This window comes from Taeniopygia guttata, chromosome 11 (genome assembly GCF_048771995.1).
Source record: "Taeniopygia guttata chromosome 11, bTaeGut7.mat, whole genome shotgun sequence".
Taxonomy (NCBI): Eukaryota; Metazoa; Chordata; class Aves; order Passeriformes; family Estrildidae; genus Taeniopygia; species Taeniopygia guttata.
Window position 1 is genome coordinate 19,836,275 of NC_133036.1, and position 21,316 is coordinate 19,857,590.

The following is a 21,316-nucleotide window of genomic DNA, read 5'->3' on the forward strand; positions in this document are numbered from 1 at the left end:
AGTGGATCAGTGTGAATCAAGGGAGATTGCTTTTGCATTGGTTGTGAAGTTTGTGTTTCTGTCAGTGGGGAGTTGATGCAGTTCCAGGAGGTTCATCGAGGACAGGGGAGATGTTCAGAGGAGGTCACAGCAGCCAGGCTATAAGTCCTGGTGGGAAGCACTCGGTGCTCCTGGTGAAGAGCAGAGCACTGCAGGAGACACTCAGAGGGACCTTCGGGTCCCCGCCAGCTCTGTACCTGCCTTTCTTATTCACAGGTGATGGTTTCGCCTTGAGGTTTAGTTCTCTTCCTTTATTCTGCACTTTGGAGGAATAGAAGCCTTCCTCTTCTTTGCTGTGGGTGTAGTTGGAGCAGTGTATGGCTTTTTGTTCTGTACTAACGCTGCCCTCAGCCAGCCCTGTTTGCTGCAGGAGGCAGGACAGAAGGGTTTGGGCAGTGCTGGACAAGGGGCTCTCAGCAGAGGCAGGACAGAAGGGTTTGGACAGTGCTGGACAAGGGGCTCTCAGCAGCCACAGCTGAGCAGTGCTGCCCTTTGGGCTGGGTCCCACCACTTTGTGCAACGTCACTTTTACAGACACTTCTCCTCTTTCATCTCAGGATCACACTGGCAATTTATAGTCACCCTGATGAACTGCATTGTCCATATTTTTATTCTCTTATACTCTACAAACAATGAATGTGTGCTGCTGTAAGAAATCATTGTGATTTTTTTTTTTGTCATGTGCTGAGCTTTGATTTTTGGTGGCATTTGTAGCTGCTTGTTCAGAAGACGTTGAGTATCACAGCAGATACTGGTGATCTTTGGTATTTGATCTTAGGAAAAAACTGTTATATTGACAGGATCAAATTTGTAATGCACAAATAAGCTTAGAAATAGTCTTCAGGTGTCTCTTCAGTGCCTCTGAAACTCTTGACTTTTCTTCAAAAAGATTTATTTTTAAAGGTTGTGGATCTGTGTTGCTGTGTTGTGATATTTTTATACTAACATTTAATGTGGAAGAGTAATATGATAATTCTGTTTAGCTTTGCTTTTTTTTATTGTTTCTGTGAACAACTAAAGAAAAGTGATTGTGGCTGTCTTCCCACAGAAAGGTGAATGGATTTTGGTTTCTTTCATGGTGTCTCTTAACTACCATCTGGCCATGGTCTTATCTTCCTGCCAGTAAACTCCAAATTCCTGTTAATAATTTCCCTCTTAAGACGGTAGATAGTTTTTAAATTTTGATTTCAGAAGAAATTCCTACAATGTCTGTACCAAATATTTTTTTTCCCTCCGTTATGAACCAGTGCACTACACTAATGTAGTTATCATGGTATTAATAATTGGAAAGCTACCTTTACTTCTTGTAATGTTTCTGGTAATATCTTTTGTTGATGAGGCTCCCTAGTGATTTAATTATCATCTTGAGATAAGAAGACAAGGACTAGAAATTTAAGAGGTTGTGTTCTTCTTGTAACATAATCACTGTTGGAGGAATCTATTAATTCTGGTGAGAGTGCATTGTTTTGTCAAATCAACCTGCACACTTGCCAGTAGCCATCATCATCCTGTGCCTGAAGTTGCATTTCACCAAAATCTCTCTTGCTTCAGGACCTCAGCAAATAATTTTGTACTGAAATCTTGCATACAAAGAAACCTAAATGCACAGTGAAGATACTTCTTGATGCCTTAGGATTTTAGCTTTTATATTTTTCAAATCCTGTACTGTATTAGTGTATAAACTCCATATAGAGTGTTAGTTAACTCTCTTCACGTTTTGGTCCTGAAATTCAAGGACACCCTACAGCCTCAGGCCCCAAAAAGTATAAGCACAAGTGAGTTGGAGGGGAGCAAACTGGGGGAATATGACTTCATTACTTGAAGCTGTAATTGGAGGATTAACCCCTAATATATAAATGGACCAAACTTAAAATTCTCTGAAAAACTCCATTGTCCATCTTGGGAGTGGCCCCTCCTGGAGTCTTTTGACTGCCCAAAGTGTACCCTTTGAAGGTCTTTAATAAATACCTACTTTTATTCTCTTAACTTTGTCCAGCCTCTGTTCTAGGTAGCCACTCCAAGGCATCATCTTACCCATGTGTCAACTGCTTTTGTTCTGTAGTGCTAAAGTCACCACTTATTAGAGCTGCAATTAAAAATACATTCTTGTTTAAAAAGAAAAGTCACCTAATTGTCAGATGTTTTGCATAGTTGCTTCCAAAACATGGAAGTAATGTTTAGGTTTCCCTGGAACTTGTACCATCAACTCCAGAATATTAGAGGGGGGAAGCAACACCACACATGCTGTAGAATAGGTGTAAGAACATCCAGTAGAGAGAAGATGGGTCAGAAATATTGCTGGCCATGGGCAGAGAGGTCCCAGAGCTGGTGTGGCTCTCACTCAGAGTGAGAGGCCACCACAGTCCGCACTGGGGCTTCAGGTGAGCAGAGATCCTCTGATGTTTTAATCTCACCGTGTGCAAATTAAACTGGGAACTATAACTCAGAGGATCAGATTCCTGACTGTGCTGTCTAATGAACTGTAATTAAGGCTCTGGTGTGTAATCCCTTAGCTTATGGAAGAATATGATGCATTTTTACCCAGACAAGTGTTCCAGCATCCAAGTAAACTTCTGTTAATGTGTAACTTGATATTCAGGTGGTGATGCTTGCACTCTTTAAATTTCCTTTAGCTCGTATGTACATTCCCAAAGTGTTCAGTTTCCAGGTGAGCTGACCTGGCTGGGGTTGTTTCCTTCATTCAGGAGAGCTGAAAGCCCAGCAGTGCCAGTGAGCAGGAGCATGCTGTGTGCTGTGTCTGAGCTGCACGAGGCGCTGCTTCTGCTCTGACTTTCACTGAAGCTATCCCAGGGCATTTTCAAATGCTGCAAATCTGCCGGTTGCTCAAAACAGGTCTGGCAGTTTTTTCCCAAATTATTTGATGAATTGACTACAACCATTTCCATATTAGGACTTTTCTGTACTTTTGTACATTTTTAAACTGAAATACTTGTGGCGAGAAAGCAATGAGCATGGTTGTGAATATTATTAAATGCTTGAGTTCTCCAAGTCTTTGACAATCTGTAGTGACTTCTGTGTCAGGAAATTATTTTCGTGCTAGAAATTATTTTTGTGGTAGAAACAGCACTTGAATGCTGCGAATAGATTAATTAGCTGTTTGATGACATGCTCTTCTGAAAGAAACTAGTTGTTGCATTTAATACTTAGAAACTTTTTATCTATTTTGTTAAACACGGTGATATTTAAGGCTGAGATGCTGCTGTAATTAACCTTTTGCGTCGCTGTGGTGCAGCTGTCGTGCAGCCCTGGCGTGCAGGGCGGTGCAGGAGCCACCTGGCAGCATTTTTGGGGCACGGGATGCAACTGGGCAGGGGCATTGGGGCTCTGGGGGTGCTGCTCTGGGGGTGCCGCTCTGGGGGTGATGCTGCAGCCCCGTGTCAGCCGGCCGCAGCAGCACAGAGGCTCCCATGCAGCTGGCCGCATCTCCTGTTGCAATGTTCTCTTTCCCCAGCATGTCTGGACTCTTTTTGCCTTTTAAGGCATGGCATCTAAGGGGGCCTTCGGGTTACGGTCTTGGGAAAATTGCAGGGACATTTTGCACCGCTTCTTTTAAACAAAAACAAACCCAAAAAACTTAAATGGGTTCTGTAGGACTACTTTAAGTTCTTGTTTGTTTTCTCATTAAAATTTCTTTCTTGTCTTAGTATTTGTGGGATGTTTGATGTTTACTCATAATTGGGATTAAATGGGGTTTTAAAGGATACAGACAGATTCTGATAATGATGTAATGGAACTTTCACTTTCTAAAATAGCCAGACAGGATACTTAAAGTAGAGACTGTGCAGACCAAATACTTGATAAATGTTATGATTATACCTTTACTTCGTAAAACTAATAAATTGCTTAGTTTATCCGTTTGTTACCAGATTTACAGTACTGTGTTTTAATACTGTTTTGACCAGGTTTCCAGCACAGGGTGACCTGTGAACATGGATGGGAACATGAAGCCAGTTCAGAAGTATTAATATTTTTTTTTTTAACAGCTGAACAGAGAATTCCCATGAGTGAAGCAACAGGAGTTTTTTGTACTTTATTTAAAAATCATGCAAGTAGGATCTCAGTAATGTGCTGTACTCCAGCAAAGTGTGTGCGCAGCCCGAAGACAAGAACAGGGCAGTTATATCTGCCCATTTTGTTTAAATAGCAAAGATAAGAAAAGCTCTGTGTCTTTACAGCTTGACTCAAAGTGCCAGGGACTGGAGTGGAGAGGACCCTGCAGCCTTGCTGGGAGGCTGGGCAGGAAAAAGTGGGGGCTGTACTGGGAGGTACCTCCCAGTGTCCCACACAGGTGTTACTAACAGCCCATAAATGCTGATACAAAACTGCTGACTGCTGTGATACTATTAAATTACTCTGTAGGACCGACAGGATTTGGCAGGGATATTTAAGGAAGGTTTTATTTCCCTGCTTTGGTATGTGAAAGTGAGGCATGGTAACAGAGCAGTTAAGCTGGATTTAGTCTCCATTTTGTTACCTGTAGCCAGTTTTACTCTGTGTTACTATTGAGGTAAAGCCTGCATGAGTAAGACTATAGCAGCAAATGGGACTAATGGGAAAATATTTTGTGCTCCCTTCTGCCCCCACTACTTGCAGCTGGCAGTGGCTGAGGAAGATGCAGATGACTCTATGCATACAAAATTCAGTGTGGCACCAAAGAAATGTATGATGGTTTCTTTGACCTAATTTTGCCTGTCCTGTTGAAGAACATTATATGCAAATGCTGGTCAGATCGTGATAAAATTGGACTTGAAGAAACCTAGCTGGGTAGTCCTGCTGTTTAAGAATTTCCATCCCTGTTGTATGAGTGCTTTAATTATGGTTTTTATCAGCACCCTGGAGCCCTGTTCTGAGGTCTGGCAGCACTGCAGTGGTTTGTGTGCAGAGCTCCCTGGGCTGGTGGCCTGTCCCTCTTTGTGCCCTGCTGCAGGCAGGGGCACACTGAGGCTTCTTGGAGGAATTTTACTGCCTGACCTTGGTGAGCTGCAGCTGCCTCTGAGCAACCTGCCCTGTCTGGCACCAGGGACATCCTTAACAGACCAGCTTGTGAGGCTTGGGGATTAGAGATGGCTCTAAAATCTCTGTTTGCAGACACTGCCAGAATGAGCACGAGACAGTGAATGTGAAAATTGAGCCTCAAATATCAGGATATGCTGAAGAACCATCTACCTCCCTTAGTTTTTATGTTTCATGTCACTCACTGTAGCCACTGGCACAATTCATGTACTGTAGATACAAAATTAACCTTTCCATTTATGAGTTGTTCATTTCACTGGGTTGTTCAGGAATGAAGTGATTAATGCAGAATATGAATGGGAAGGTTAGAAATGTGAGACTCTGTGTTGGGATTCTGTTAATTATTGTCTTGAAGGACTTGTTGCTTATGAAAATATTTTGATTTGTGCTACACAAGAATTGTAGTTTCTGGGGACTGGAGGCACAGGTTCCTGTGGAGAGGAATTGGTGGGAGAAACCAGTTATATTTTGCATATTTGTTTTTGGCTTTGTTTAATGCATGGCTCTCAGTATGGTCTTCAAATGAGCCTTCCTGTAGGGTGGAGTTGCTAAAAAACTGTTGATGGGCTTTTGTTTATGGGACAGGTGGCACACTACATTCATTTTTGTCTAATCTGGAAGGTTTGTTTGAACCTCATTCAGATTTCAATAGGGAAATGTCATGTGCCTAAAACAGAAACGTCCTTGCAATGTGCCTTGGCTTCAGATGCTGTTCAGTGATTTGTTGGGTCAACTGCTTGTTGGATAAAACCTAAAATACATCTAAATCACACCTTTTTTTTGGGGGGGGGGGTGGGGGGTGTTTCATTGTTTTTGTTTTCCTTGGAAGAACTATATTTGTTTTATCTGTCAAAACCTACTGTGTATTTAATGGTACTTGAACTGGAATTGGTTTTGCATTTATCTAGCAGATAAGAATGTTTGTTGTATAAGTGTGTCCAAGCAATAACAAAACACTGTACTAATGCAGTTAGCAGGAAATAAGTCACCACATCATGTCTGTAGCTTTTTTTGTTCTAGATTCTATGTTTAAGTTCACTTTAAAAATTGATGCATTTCTGGTTTAGCCAGTTGAGAATGTCTTCTGTTCACTGTAGATCAGTTCGCTTTTTTTTTAGAATAAGCCTTCATTTTGATGTCATAAATGTTTTGAAAAAAATATTCTGTTGTTGATTTTGAGTGTTGATTACCCTCACTCTTGAATATGACCCTTTCTCCTAATACACCATCAAAATGTTTCAGGCCTCAGCAATATGTTTTGTATTTAGAATTGGTCTTTTGCCTAAATTGGGAAGGAGAAGTCAGCAGTAGCTGAATCTTAGGGTTATAGAAAACTGCTGGAGGTGGCAAAAGATCAGCTGATTTAGTAAAGATTCCACAGTATTTAATGCACTGGAGTTTTGCCACATTACTGCCAAAAGTGAATTAAGAAATAATGAAAACTTTGCAGCTCCATGAAAAACACTAGAGGTGCAATGCTGATCTGAAACTCATATTTTCTGCTTTTTTTTCCTACCATCACCAGCAAAACCAGATCAGAGGTGAATTGGGAGGCCTGGTGAACTTCTCTTGATTGGTTTAATTGTATTTGTGCCATTAGAGCATAATTCAGTTTATCCAGGATGCTGAATCACTGGTGGTGCTTAACCTTCCCTCTCTGATCAGTGTTGTTTTCCTAAATTTTCTATGTGCAGGGAAATTTTAATGTTCCTTTGTGATTTAAGGCCCCTTGCAGCCTCTTACCAGTGTTAATAACTCTTTTCATGGAGTCCTGAGGATGCGGAGCAGGCGGGAAATCAGTCATTTTTTCTTAAGGTAAAAGATGGTTTCCTGCTGGAGGAGCAGGACTGTGTTTGAGCCATATGACCCCAAATATTCATATCTGTGCCAGCTGTTTCAGATGTGGGAAGTGCATGTGCTTTGCAAGGAATGAGACCCACTTCATTTCATGCATAAAGTTGGGACTGCCGGGCCAAGGAAATGAGAACAATAAATCTAGATTTTAATTCCAGAAAGTTCAAAGTCTTCAGATACTTTAAACGTTGTAAAAGCAATATATTCCTCCCTATTTTGTGCATGTGTATTCTGCTGTACCATTAATTTAAACAGTCTGGATGTGAAAATGTCTTGCTAGTGTGACATTCTTATTAAAATTCTGTGGGTGTTTTTCAGGCAGAAAAAATGCTGACCATTTTGTGGTTTTTTTGTAAATCATACGTAATTATGTCATTTAACCACACAGTAAGACTTTCTGTGGTAATGTTTTAGATAAACAGGAAAACTAATTTTTTACTTTATTTTCATTGCAGAACTGTCTTTTTTTTTTATTTTTAGTGCAAAGTTCTTTGATTATTTTCCTCAAAAATACAACACAACATATTCTGACAGGAAAAATACACCATAAGTAACCTCCTAAAAGTTCTTTTTCAGTGTTGGTACCTGTAACAGCAGGTTTTCCCCATTTTGGGGAAATAGAATGTTTTATGTCTGATGTGCCTGTGTTGCCAAGAAAGTGATGTAAATATGAGCCATTCGCACAGCCCCGAGGCAGATGATTTCTTCATTAAGGGCCCTTCTCCAGCGGGGTGTGCAGGAAAGTTGAGATGAAGTGCAGCAATGGTGGGAGGCTGATGTGGCTGCCTCCAAGGACACTGGATCCCGGGGCAGAGGCTCTCTCAGGAATTCCGTGGCCCTAAATTGTGGTGGCTCCATGGAGCTGCTCTGGGGCTCAGTGCAGGAATTGTCTGGGCAGTGCTGCACACCCCGGGCAGGAACACTCGTGGGTTTATTCAGGGCTAAAAGCACAAAATGGCATCATTGGGAAGCATGGCTCGCATTTAACCCTCTGCTTGGGGCTTTCTCCTCCTGCCTGTGAGATGTGGTGGTGGCAGGTGGGGGATGAAGGGCAGGGATGCTCCTGTCACAGCACTGCAGCTGCCACACGCTGGCAGAGCCTCAGTTTACCTGAGCACAGCTCGTTCCTTCTGAGCCTGCCTTGTAGACCAGATCCTTACAAGAGAAAGGTGTTACTGCATGGTCTGGGATACCTCTGCATGGACCTGAGCATCCAGAATTAGCAGATGTTTCTGTCATGACAAAGCTGCATTTTAATGTAGCATTCACTGTACTTAATCTAAGAAGAGTGGAAGTAGAAATCAAAATCAACCGATAAAAAAAAGACAAATATTAGTAGTAAAAGAGGGCTGTACAAATTTTAGGGTGTTGGAGGAATTAGAGTGGAATAGAAAACTCTCCAAAGTACTTGGTGCAGAGAAAAACAGATGAAAAGGTTTGTTTTGTCCATCAGAGAAAACTTTCTCTTGCCTCGGCCCAAGAAAGCTGTAGCTGTGTTATTTGTGGGAGAGAGCAGTAATTCATGTAAGAGGAGATTTCCACCACATTCAGCTTCTCATCTTTCCTTGGTAAACCAGCCTTGAAACTTCTGTTGATGGAAAAACTTGTCAGATCTCATCACCCTAAACTGTGAAAAGATGTGTGATTTGAAAGTGGGGGTTGCCTCCTGTGTTGGACAAATGTCATATTTTGTTGGCCAAGACTTGTGCTCTGATATGATGCCATTCTCCTGGTTTTCTGGGTTTTTTAGCTAGTCTTGGAACTGCAGCTGTGAGAGACAGAAACAGGATCCTGGTTTCTGAGTGTTAAAAAGCAAGGACTGAGCTGTAGCAGTTGGGGAATTGGGGTTTTTCTCCGCAGCTTTATGTCTCAGTCACCTGGAGCGTGGGGGCTTCCCAGAAGGGCTGGTGGCTCTTGATCCTTGGTTGCTCTTCCCAGGAGAGTGCAGTCAGCATGGGAAGGCAAGGCAGCAGGTTTATCCGGGATGGGAGCTGTGGCAGCAGGCAGAGCAGGGAGCTCTGGAGAAGGGATTTCCCTGCAGTGCACAGTGGGGCACTCGCTCTGCCCTGCCAGCCAGGGGTGTTTCGTGTTAACTCCTCACTTACATTGTACACTGCCTCATAAGTTATTTATTTCATCAATTAAAACCCACAGTGATAATGAATGTTAACATATGGTTGGGGTTTTTTAATGAACCCTATCACTGGATGAGCCTGGCCTTTGAGAAGCGCTTTGGATCACCTGGCAGCATTTGCACAACACTTGAGCTCTCTAAGTCATGGGGCTGTGCAATCAACCTTGTGTATTTCACTTTCATTTCATGTATTCGGAATGGTTTACTTTTTTATTGAAAACAAAGTTAGATTCCTCTCTGAATGGATGGCCAGTGAAAGTGATAGTAGGTATGTTTTATAGAAGTTTCATATAACTTGTAACTACAAGTTGGAAGGATGCTTTTGGCAAGTTTATAAATGTGTAGGAGGACAAGATTATCCTGATGTTTATAGATAATATATTTTGTATTAAGAATTAAGATTTCTATTATGATTAGGAAAAAAGGAATTGCTGTAGGAGGACAGAAAGACTTTTTTCTGATTAGTGTGGATTTCATGTTTTGCCATGGCTTTGCTGTGAGGGAGGAGTGGCAGGTGGCAGGAGGGTATTATCTGTAGCTCTGGCAGCCTGGACAGTTTTTGAGAAGGGAAAGATATATTTTTATTGCAAGAAAAATGCTAACAGATTTAGTTGTAATCTTATTTGAAGTACCGAAGAGTTAGAAATAAATCATGTGTATGGGACTATTGTCCTCTTCCTGTCTCCCTCCTTCAGACAGGGAGGCAGCTGAGGTTTTCTCCCAGCCTCTCTGATGAATTCAGCAGTAGACTTGGGCTGCCACACCCCAGGCACTGCACACTGCTGCTGCTGCTGTCCCAAACTGATGGCACATCTTTACTTGCATTTGAAATGCTTTGGGTTAAGTCAGGCCTAAGTGTACACAGCTCAGGCTTTTTTCTTATAACAGCGTGTCACAGGTAAATGTATTTTATAGTTTCTTAAGGGATAAAATGAAATCTAAATGTGGAGTTGCTCTGGAGTTTATTAATTCTGGGATTGGGAATATGTAAATAACACAGGATTATTTGAGTTCATTGCTCCAAGTGCCTCTCTGGTACATAATTAATTTCTAATGCTGTTTGCAGGAAACTCTTTGGTCTCTTTCGAGCTTTGCCAGCCGAGATGGGTGTGTTGGCCTTGAAGAAGCAGTGCTGCCTGATGTGGAGAAGAGTCAGTGTAGAAGTTTATCAGCAGAGCACCAGAATTGTTGCCCAGTGCAGCAACTGATGTGCCAGAGATTTTGGCTCCTTCAGCCTCATGTTGGTGGCACAATTCAGAGCTGTTAGTGTTTTGAGAAAATGAACCTAATATTTGGGGCTTGTGCTACAGTATTTCTAGAGAATATTGCAGAACTATATCTTTTGAAAGAAAAAAAAAAATACAAGTGTCATAATACGTTAAAAATAGTGTCAAGAAAAATAGAAACTTTAGTATATTGGAGAATCCAGAAGTATAAATTTTGCTGGCTAACATTTAGCATTAATATGTGATGTTGATCCTTCTTGAAAGAGCAAAGATTGGTTTTTAAAACTTCTTTTGTTTTTTAAATTGCATTCAGTGTCATTTTCAGTTTTGAGGCTTGTGTTTACAGAGAAGACGAGCTTCATTACATGAATTTTAATACTTTAAAATGAGGCTGTGTCTGGACAGTAATTTTTTTTTGTATGTGTGTCATTGCTGAAATCATAGTTTGACTTTGATTCATTCTGCTTTGCTTGTAAATATTCCATGTCACTCATGGTCTTTCTTCCTGAAGCTATTCAATGTCAAAGATAAAATATGAAGTGTTTAATCACTTGGTATCCATTGAGAATTTGTTTGATGAGAATTGGCCTGCTCTGTTAGCTGACAAAAATAGTGTGGCATCTGCTGTCTTCAATGAACATGTGCTAAGTGAACTGTGAGAGGCTTTCCATGCAAATGTGAGGTTTTTTATTGAAGTAGTTTTGCTGAGTTTTAATCTGGTTTTAAATTTACATTTTTTTGCTCTATTCTAAAGTACATGATAAATGACCATGAGGGGTATTGTCCTTTTGTTAGAATTACTGCTCATGTAAGTGGCAAAAATGCTTTCTTGGTTACTTCTTTCAAAATCCTTTTTCTTTATTTTGCAAGTTTTGTTGTGGGAGGCAAAGACAAACCAATGGGTGAAGCATAAAAAGTGCTTGAAGGAACCGTATCTGCAAAACATTGAAATTGGCAAAGAAGGATTCAGCAGAAGTTGGTTTTTATCCTGGCTTCTGTCAATCTTCTAAACTTAAGTTTGTGCAGAACATTCAGATTGTTGAATATTTGGCTCTGAGGAAAGAATCTCCCTTAGTTCCTCATCCTCAGATTGAAGTGCTTACTGCAGCCTTGCTAGAATTTTGTGGCACAGCAAGAAGAGAATTCTTTCTAAAAAATGTCAGTGGGTGGATGGGGGTGGTTATCCTGAAAACCAAAGCAAAACATTCTTAAGGCCTTCCTTGCTTGTCCTGGAAAATGCAGGAACTGACACAAAACAAAAAAAAAAAAACCCAAAAACAAAAAAACCCCAAAAAACCAAAAAAAACCAACCCAAACCATCCATGCAACTGTTCCAGGCGTGGTGTGGGAGCTGTGTGCCAGTGGTGTCCCACAGTAGTGGCAGCTGTCCCTGCTGGCTGATACTGGGCTTTGAGGGGGATATATTTTAGTTTTGTCCACTGGGCAGACTTTATTTTCAAGTCAAGTGAGTGTCAGCATTTTATCCTAAATGGTGAATTCAACTCTTGTTGAATTCAGAGTGCACACGTTAACTCTTCCAATACACCCCCTGAATTTAGTGTGACCTATCATTATCTCAGTTCCATGTTTGTGATTGTAGCACCTGGGGGATTTTCCTTCATCTCTTAGCTACTTGTTTTATTGTGCTATAAGGGAATGAGAAAATATGCTTTTATATGAAGTATAGTGTACTGATGATGATAAATGTGAAAAGGCAGGCATTTTTGGAGACTGGTGGAAATCCTGAATCTGTTCTATTTTGAATTGATTTAGATCTCAACTGGTAGTGAATTTTAAGTAATAATCTTTATTGACATGTCTTTCACAATCATACAACATTAATAACTCTGTAATTGTGCTTGGGGTTGACAAATGCATTCCATCTTCTCGTTTTGGAATAGTGTATCATGAGTAAAAAATGCAGTAAAATGTTTGAGGTGCTGTTTGCATCTTAAGCCAGTGGCCTGCCAGCCAGGGGTTTCATGCTTTTTGGGGTGTCTTGGTCATTTTGATATTAGGGTCCTTGCTCTAGTGCTCTTTGTTGAATGGGACAAATCCAGAAAATCTTACATTACTTAGCTTTTGTTTTTGCTCCCTGTAGAGTGCCCTGTTGTAAACTAAAATCACACATTCCTGAGTGTAAACTGATCATGTTCCCAATGGAAATTTCAGGAATACTTGTGGCTACTTTCAAAATGTGGAAATCTATTTTTTTTTTTTCCGCTTGTTTTTCTTCCCAGCTTTTGGCGCTGACCGCGTTCATCTGCATCGAGACCATCATGGAATGCTCCCCTTGTGAGGGCCTTTACTTCTTCGAGTTCGTGAGCTGCAGTGCTCTGGTGGTCACCGGGGCTCTCCTGCTTTTGTTCAGTCTCAACCTGCACACAAGAATACCCCAGATCAACTGGAATCTTACTGTAAGTTCAGTTGAATCCTCACTGTGTTAACAATTTTTGCTTTGCTTTCTCCTGTTGTTTAATATTGTGTTTGAGTGTTCTTTATGCTGAGTAAAGTATACATTTTACCTACATTTATTTTGAATGCTAACAGCAGCATGAGCTGTGAAATGTAGCAAGATTAAACTGCACTAAACAGAACTAAAATCATGTTCTGGTAGATTGTCTTTGGGAGGACAAATTTCCTGCTAATGCCAGCAATTATGCTTTGTGGGTGAAATGGATAAAAATGCAGCCTGTAGTTATTTAACTTTGATAGATGTTAACTTTTTACAGCAGCATGTTGTTCTCTCTTAACCTGGAGGTTTTTTATATTAGGACAAATTTTCTACATATATTTTCTTGCATAGACTAATACAATCATTGGGCAGTGGCGTAGAAAGTTAAGTGTATTCTGTGAAAATCAGGTGTTTTGTATTGCCTATGCACCTAATTATTAAACACTGACTGGCACTGCTTTAATGTCTTCTCAGATATGAGGAGTTTTAGGAAGAGAGCTGCTGGCAGTGCACATTCCTTTTGTACATGTCTCTATTTTCATACTGTACTCTGAGTTAAACTTTCAGACTCGGTTGCATAAACACAGGTCACAAAATCAACATGTTTAGTCACTCTAGCAAAAGATCTGTCAACTTCAAGGGCAATATTTATGCCAACTTCTTTGGACAGTACAGATACAATTGTGCCAGTGTTCAGTGTTATAACAGTAATTTTGAAAATACTGTCAGAGTCCTGGAGGTTTTTAGGCTTCTGTGTGATTTAAAAAAAAATTGAAAACGTAATTTATTAATGTAACAGTTTGCTTAGTTTCTCAGCCTAAATGACTTGGTTAAATTGAGACTGGAACGTGGAATTAGATGATCCTTTCTACCCTGGGGCTGCATAGTTAATTGATGAACTCCTTCTAGGAGTGCTTGGTATATGGATAAGGTGTTCTGTGTTTGAACTGTCCAGAAATTATTCCTTTGTGGTGGCAGCAATTGTGCCTGCATAGCACCTGTTAGGAGATATTTTGGGGAAGGGGGCGGGGTTAAAAAGCCAATCAGTTTGCTTTGGGTTTGGTTTTGTTTTATAAAGGTATTTCAGTTTTTGAGCAGGGTCATGCTCTGCACCCCTACCTAACCAGCACTGGAGCAATTGTGAGCAGGTTGGAGATCCAGGGGCAGAAGGAGTCTGCCAGGCTCTCCCAAGGCTCATTCTTTAGTTGTGTACTGAAGATGAAATGCTTCTCCCATCCTTATACCAGAGTTCTCCAGAAGTGAGAAGGGAACTGGCAGCTTATGTCTTCCATGAACTGCTGAGACCATCCTCCTTCCTGGTGTTTCTTACAGATTTCAGCAATCTGATTATATTTTATTTTTATTTATGATTATTTGATTTTAACAACAGTTGTGACTGTTCCTCTGGCAGGAGCGAGAGATTACCTTCAGTATTCAGAGTGTTTTGAGACCATTCTGTGACTCTGCAGCTGTTTCTGCTGCTGCAAGTACAGAGTGTGAGATCAAGGTGTGCTGATAAAACACCTGTGGGACATTACTTTGGCCAAGGTAGTAGGAATTTTTAGAATGTAGGGTTCTGGCTGACATTTTTTTCCTTTTGCTTTTTTTGGCATTTTATTTTTTAAAATTTAAATGTATGTTCATACATTATTTGCCTCTTTCAATATTTATTACTTCCCTGTGTTTTGATGGTTATTTTTATACTTTGCAGCCTCCGTATATGACACAGTTACTACAGGAGTTGCTTTCTGAACAACAATCCTTCACATCCCTCAGTGCTTTAGGAGAAAGTCACTCCTGCTTATGTATAAATTCATCAAGATACATGCTTTCAAAAATATATATGACTTTATAATGCATATTTCCCTTATGGAAGTCTCAAGCATTGCTTTTAGAAGCTGTGTGAAAAGAAGAGGCTGTTGCAGTGCTTGAAGGAATTTAATCAACTTAAATTTAGAAAGGAGTCTTTCTTTAAAAATAGCACTTCTTCCTAGGAACCATTGAAAACATTTGCTTTCAAATGATCCTATGTATTAGAATGTACCTGGCCAACTGCTGTTGTCCAACACAGGATTGCTTCCTTTAAAAGTTTATTAAAATTAGAATTATTTCCAATGTGTTGTGGATATTGGCAGATGTCCCCTGACCTTGGCTGGAACGAAAATGTGGATGAGTATAGACTAGGATCTAACAGATATGCAAAGTTGCTAAATTTTTAAAAACTTTATCTTTTTAGCCATCTGGGGAAAAGCCATTTGTTTTGATCCTAATTAGAGACTTGCCAGTCATTTTCATATTTTCCTGAGGTGAACCTGCAAGAAACATGGAGCTGGTGAGGGCAGGAAAGAGCCTTGTCTGGGTGTGTTGGAGAGAGACTAGTTTGTTCCAGCTAGATGAAAGAACAGTCCCTTGTCTGTGTCGGGCAGCATTATCAATATTATGCAAAAATGCAAAAGCTGGGGAACCTGTCAGTGGAAATTTCCATTTCTTTATGTCTCAGAGCTCAAAGGGAGCTCATTCTGCAGGGAGACAGGAGTGGCCCAGGGGAATGGGGAGCACAGCAGCTCCTGCTCCACCAGCAGCTCGGGCACGTTTGCTTTCAGAGAGAGCTAATGAATTCTGCTACAGTTTAGTCTTTGCCTAAATGATCCTTTTTTCTTTTTTCTAAAATTCATGATTTGCATCTCATGTGATGTACAGGGAGAACTGAAGGTCTGGTATCCAAGGGGTGAGCATAAGCTGGCCCTGAAGGAGCAGGAAAGGTGCTGGAGTCCCAGGGGCGTGACTGGGAATCCAGTTCTGACTGCAGTTTTCCAGCTGAGAAGTAAGGCACAGAACTGAGCACAGCACAAAATCAGAGTTCCACTGGGCTGGGCTCAGTCCCAGGGAAGCCCAGGGGAGCAAACAGGGACCCAGGTGTGTGTGTTAGAACACACAGACCAGATGAGGGGTTCTGTGCTGCCTGAACATTGATTTCATCATCTTTGCAGGGCTGGTTGGGGTTTTTTTTGTTTTTAAATTTTTGCAGTAGTGAAACCTTGTGTGGCAAAGCAACTGACACTTGAAGGAGTTGGCAGAATATTTTGTGTAGTGCCCGAATGACAAAACTGTCCTGTGCCAGCCTTGCCTCTGCACAGTATAATTACTCAAATTATAAAAAATCTCAAGGCCTTCACAGGGCAATATTGCTTTTTATTACTAATTTATTTTTTCCTCTTCTGTTTTGAAAAGACATCTTGCTTTCCTTAGCTGTTGAATGAAAAATTAAGTCCACAGCAGTACCTATTAAGGATAAAAATGAACATTTAATAAGTTTAAAAACAACTGTAGGAATTCACTTCCTCTGGTCTCTTCATAGACTTCTCATTTGGTGCATGGTATAAATGTTACTCTATAATAAATGCAGTCTCAGGTTTTAAATACAAGAAACATCCTGTATTGTGGTAGTTATTGCAGATGTGGTCTATTGCTTTGTGAGAGTAACTTTCTGAAATTCATGTTCATGGGGTCTTCTATTGGGGAAGCAGTGCTTATGTGTATCTTGTGTTTACCTAGGTAACTCTTAAATATATTAGGGGAAAAAAGAGATGGCAATTAATGCTCATAGGGTTAATTTAGTTTTTTCTACCTAGCACTTATTTTTGCTTGATGTTTCCATTTTAATTTGTAATGCAAAATACTCAAACAGTGTTTAATAATTGAACAAAATTCTGTGAGTTTGACCAGAGGTGTTTGGTTTAGAGGACTGACTGGTATGTTTGTAACCTTCAACTTGATAACTTCATGTACAAGCGAGGGATGATGTTCCCAAACCTTGCAAATAAAGTACTGACTGGTTGGAGGAAAAATTAAGGTCATTGTACCAAAAAAATTTAAAATAATAATGAAAAAATATTAATAACCACACTCCCCCTCCCTTCCCCTGACAAACAAACCAGCAAACCAAAACAAAACTAAAAAGAAATGTTACTTTGAGCTCTGTCTTCTGTGGAAGATAAATCAGACACCAGCAGGCCACTGAATTCTGTCACCTTTTGTAGCAAAGTCTGTTGAAATGTGCTTCCAGAATACATTAGTTTAGCCACTTCAGTCTCCATCAAGATGTAAACTTTTGGATTTCAGAAAGCAAATTACAAGAGCAGGCACCAGTTTAAATGTCATATCTCTGTTTACATGAGTTCCAACTGCAGTATGGCACTGCCTGCCTTTTAAAGAGTACCTGGTCACTTGTGCAGGATGATGTACAGCATAAAGAGGCAGGGCAGGAATTTTGATTGAATGATTCCTGAAAGCTTTGTGAAGTTGTGGGGAGCTGTGGATAAAGACCTGTAGATGCTGCTGGAGCCTCTGAGCGTCAGAGGCAGCTCCTGGTGATGCCCCAGCCTGAAAGGCTGAGCAGCAGCGTGGGAGATTTCAGCAGTGACTTGGTGGCTCTTGCCAGGTCTGTTAACAGAGCTCATTTGTAGCACCAGTTCAGCTTTTCCATCCTCATTAATCCATGAGCTGTACCTGCCTGGACCCTTAAAAACAAGAGTGTGGGATGGTTACAGAATCATGGAATGGGGCTTCCCACCTTCACAGCAGAATCTCCAGAACAGAAGCATCGCCCTCTTCTAGCATAAAATATTTATCTTGGCATAAACCCATGTTCATCCGTGAGTACAGCATCTCCTCTGCCTTGTCCTCCCCCTGAGTGGGACAGAGAGTACATCCATGGCCTTGGATGCTCTCTGTTGGACTGACAGGACCTCTGGGCACTGAACAGAATCACTTGCAAATAAACTTGCAAGTGACCAGAAGTCATTTGTTCATTTGAAATCATTTTGGAAAGGAAAAAGGGAGCAGCAACAGCCTGGAGTGGGTTTGATTCAACTCAAAGATGTGACTCTGTTATGGATGGCATCTCTGTACAGTATTTTATGGCACAGCATACTTTGTCTGATGAGGTTGCTGTAATTTCAGCAGAAATTTTTCTACCTCTGTGATGTGGTTTTACTTTGTCTATAAATATAGCAAGAACTCGAGCTCCATAATGGACAGATTTGAAGCAGATCATATTTTTTCAATTAGTTTATTCTTCTTATTGTCACGATTATTCATTTTTTCTTATGTGGAAAAAACTTGCAGTATTTTAGGGAGTGTCCTCTGCTTCTTGCTGTAGTTTATTTTCTTTTATTTTTCCTTTTACTTTGCCCAAAACTATTGTGTATTTTTTGCTTTTCTTATCTTTCTGCTCTAAGCAGTAGCTCTCACATTTTGGATTAAGAACCTCCACTGCTATTTGCATCTGTGCTGTTACCATTACATGTGTATATGACAGTGTTTCTGCTCTCATTGCTCCTTAAGCTTCAAACTCTGCTCTTGGGGTATAAAATCATTTTCATTTTAGCTTTTTCAAAAAACAGCCTTATTATATGAATGTGAATCAGTTGTTAATTGCATTAGAAAGGTTTATCTTAAATGGGGGAAGTGGAGTTCAGAGATGAATAAATTGAAGCCTCAAGATAGAATCACTTCTTTAGATTAAATTGTTGAATTATCTGTGTGGAATTTGATATTATTTGTAAAAAGTAAACTACAATAAAATGCCAGTGATGATGACAAGTTGCTGATGTACTCATATCAAAGTCCATTAGAAAAGGCATCAGCAATTTCAGCAGGATTTCATATTTTGCAGCTTGAAAGAAGCCTTCAGGTCCATTTGTAGGATGGAGCTTGTTGATAAATGTGTTGTGGGCAGGCCTGGCTCTCTTGCTTATATGGTGCTCCTTTGGAAAGGTGCCCAGGGTGACAGATTCTAAACCTCAGAGGTCAGCAGGATTAATTAACGAGCATATCTGACCCCATAAATCATAGACCATCATGTGCCATCCATGTAGTCTTTAAGTGTGTTCTAAGGAAGTACAAAATATGTGTGTGTCTGAAAAAGCATAACCTGGATTATATGATGGGAAAGGGTGAAATATTAAATACATCTTTGTTGTTCTGATGGTTAGGTCTCCTACAATTAAAATTCACTTCATTTTGAATATGACTTCTGCCTTGACTTGGCAGTTGTTGATTTTGTTTTGCTGTCAGTTTTGTTGGCTTTCTGATATTAAGCTTTTAAAACAAGCAGTGTTTTTAATTGTTTGAACACTGGAGTCTTTGTGTACACAGCTCAATCTTTTTAATATTTAAAGCAGTTTAGGTTCTTTGATTCATATACAGTGAGAAATCTTCTCCTCCTTTCAATAACTTCTGTGGTTCTTCTCTGTACACTGTCCAGTTTTTGGACACTTGATGAAAGTGTTGAAGCTGGGTCTGTTGCAGGTATAGTGAGACTTCCCCTCTAGTGGGAAAAAGGTTTGTGCAGGTGAGAACCACAGCTCGTGTTGGCAACTGCAGGAGCACAGTTAGAGCTGTAAACTCAGAGCTGCAGAGGGGCATGCTTGGAGAAACTGTTAATGCCATTTACTTTCTACTGCTGCTGTTTATATAAAGTTTAAATTTTATCTCTGCAAAGAAAAGTTATGTAATTAAAACTGCAATGGCTAGTTAATAGAATTTGGATTTGTTTGATGTTCTACCTCTCAGGAAGCATCTATCTCAGGGAGCTTGAGCAGGGAAAAAAAATATTTCTGTACACAGGCAGGTGAAAAATGGGTAGGAATTTGTGAGACCCACAGTTTGCTTTTGTTTCTTTACTATTTGATTCGAGTTTGGGTCTTACTGGGCTCGTGACAACTGGATATGAGTGTGGAAGTGGCCATGAGCCATGGGAACCTCTCTGATTCCTTGGGAAAGTCCCTGTTTGAAATGAGGCTCAGGCCACGGAGATGCCTCGTGCAGTCTGGACACTCAGTTTTGATAACCAGCTGTTGCTGAGTCAGTTCCCTCAAAATATATTGTTTTATGTGAGTAACACAGTGACAGAACCTTCCATTCTGCAGTTACTTCCTGCACGTTCTGTAGTTGTTCTGGGAAAAGAGATGTTTTGGGGCTGGCTGGACAGTGCTGTTCCCTCCAAAGCCCTTGTGCTGTGCAACTGGAGCACAGCTGTGGGATTCATACCCCGTGGAGTAAGTTTAGAGTTGTGTCTTAAGTCTTCTAAGCCTGACTTCTCATTGCACTTCACAAGATGCACTTTGGGGAAAAAGTAAAATAATTACTAAAAAAAATGGAAAAAGTGAAGGAGCTGTAACAGGAAGTGAGCCTGCCTTACATGTGGCAGAAGAGATTCAAGTAGATAAATTGTCCTTGAATTCTAATTATTGTGATTGCTTTTATATGATGGGAGTTATCATGTTCACTGTGGTTTTGTGTGGGTTTTTTGTTTTGTTTTTTTTTTCTTTACCTCAAGCCTGTGAGTAACACAGCAATCTCAAATTGAAGGTTTTCTTCCAATCCCTTCTGCCTATGGTAGTATTCGCTTCTCACTGATTTGATGTTTCTGCTGAATTGTCCTTTCTTGATCCCTCCAACCTGACCTCACCTGTTCATTCACAGCAATTTGTGGTTTGGGAATGGTGTTCCCCAGTTTAGTGGGAGCATGCAGACAGTGCAGAGTCCATGCATATCAGATGTGAAAGGTGTCATGATAACACACTGAACACCTTATCCTGAATGAATCTAGACTTTGTTTCTTCTGTTATTTGCACTCTTGAATATTTTTCCGTTGAGTCTGATCAGTTAGCCTTGTATTGATGTAATAATTGTTGTGCAAATACCTGCCATTCAGAATTCTTCCTTTGGTTCCAGTGACATGTTAATGACCATGTTTGAGGTGAGGCATGGCAGTATCACCATCTGAACACCAGTGACAGGAACTGTGTGTAGCAAGTTGTTTTCCTTTGTTTGGTGCAAAGCAGTTTTCCCTGAGCATGTATGTTCTAAAATGTCTGCTTGAAATATCGGTCTTATGCAATAAATAGATAAAAAGCTCTGTTCTTACCTTGCTGGCAGTCGTTAGTCCCAGAAGTGGCACAGGACATGCAGTTTTCTTCAAGGCAGGCCTCAAGGAAGGGGTGGGGAAGCTCCTGTCTGGTGTTGGGCAGGGCAGGAGCTCTGTTGGGATGTGAGGAGCTGCGGTTCTGCAGCTCAGCTGGCCAGACTGGGTCAGCACCCACTGAGCTGGGTGGAGCAGGGGGAGCCCTGGGGCTGCAGCTCACACTCCTGCTGCTCCTGTGGGACAGCCTCTGCCTTCGTGGGACACTTGGGCAGCTGCAGAGGATTGCTGCACTTCTTGTTCCAACCTTCTGTGTCATCACTTCTGATAAAGCAAACAATCACCATTTAGTAATGCTGCTGAATTTATTTTTTTAGGATCTGGTCAACACTGGACTCAGCACTTTCTTCTTTTCATTTGCCTCTGTAGTACTGGCTGCTTTAAACCATAAAACTGGAGCAGAAATTGCTGCTGTGGTAAGAATTTAAACTTGTTTCTATCTGACTCTTACCTTGTATTAAAATTAACTTTTGCTTATTGATTGAATACACCTGTTGCCTTTGCCATCACAATTTACTTCTACTTTTGCAGTTTGCTGTGAAATAGTTCTTATTTTAAGAATGCTAACATCCTTGGAGCTTTGTCTG

The 21,316-nt window shown here is 40.6% G+C and overlaps 1 protein-coding gene across 1 annotated transcript in view; it reads left to right on the forward strand.

Moving 5' to 3' along the window:
* The window catches only part of CMTM4 (CKLF like MARVEL transmembrane domain containing 4), a 35,336-nt gene that overhangs the window by 4,993 nt on the left and 9,027 nt on the right, over positions 1-21,316 (forward strand). Inside the window, exons 2-3 of the mRNA XM_002189437.5 lie at positions 12,528-12,704; positions 21,047-21,145. Of these exons, the coding sequence (XP_002189473.2) occupies positions 12,528-12,704; positions 21,047-21,145 (276 nt within the window). The remainder of the gene's footprint in view (positions 1-12,527; positions 12,705-21,046; positions 21,146-21,316) is intronic.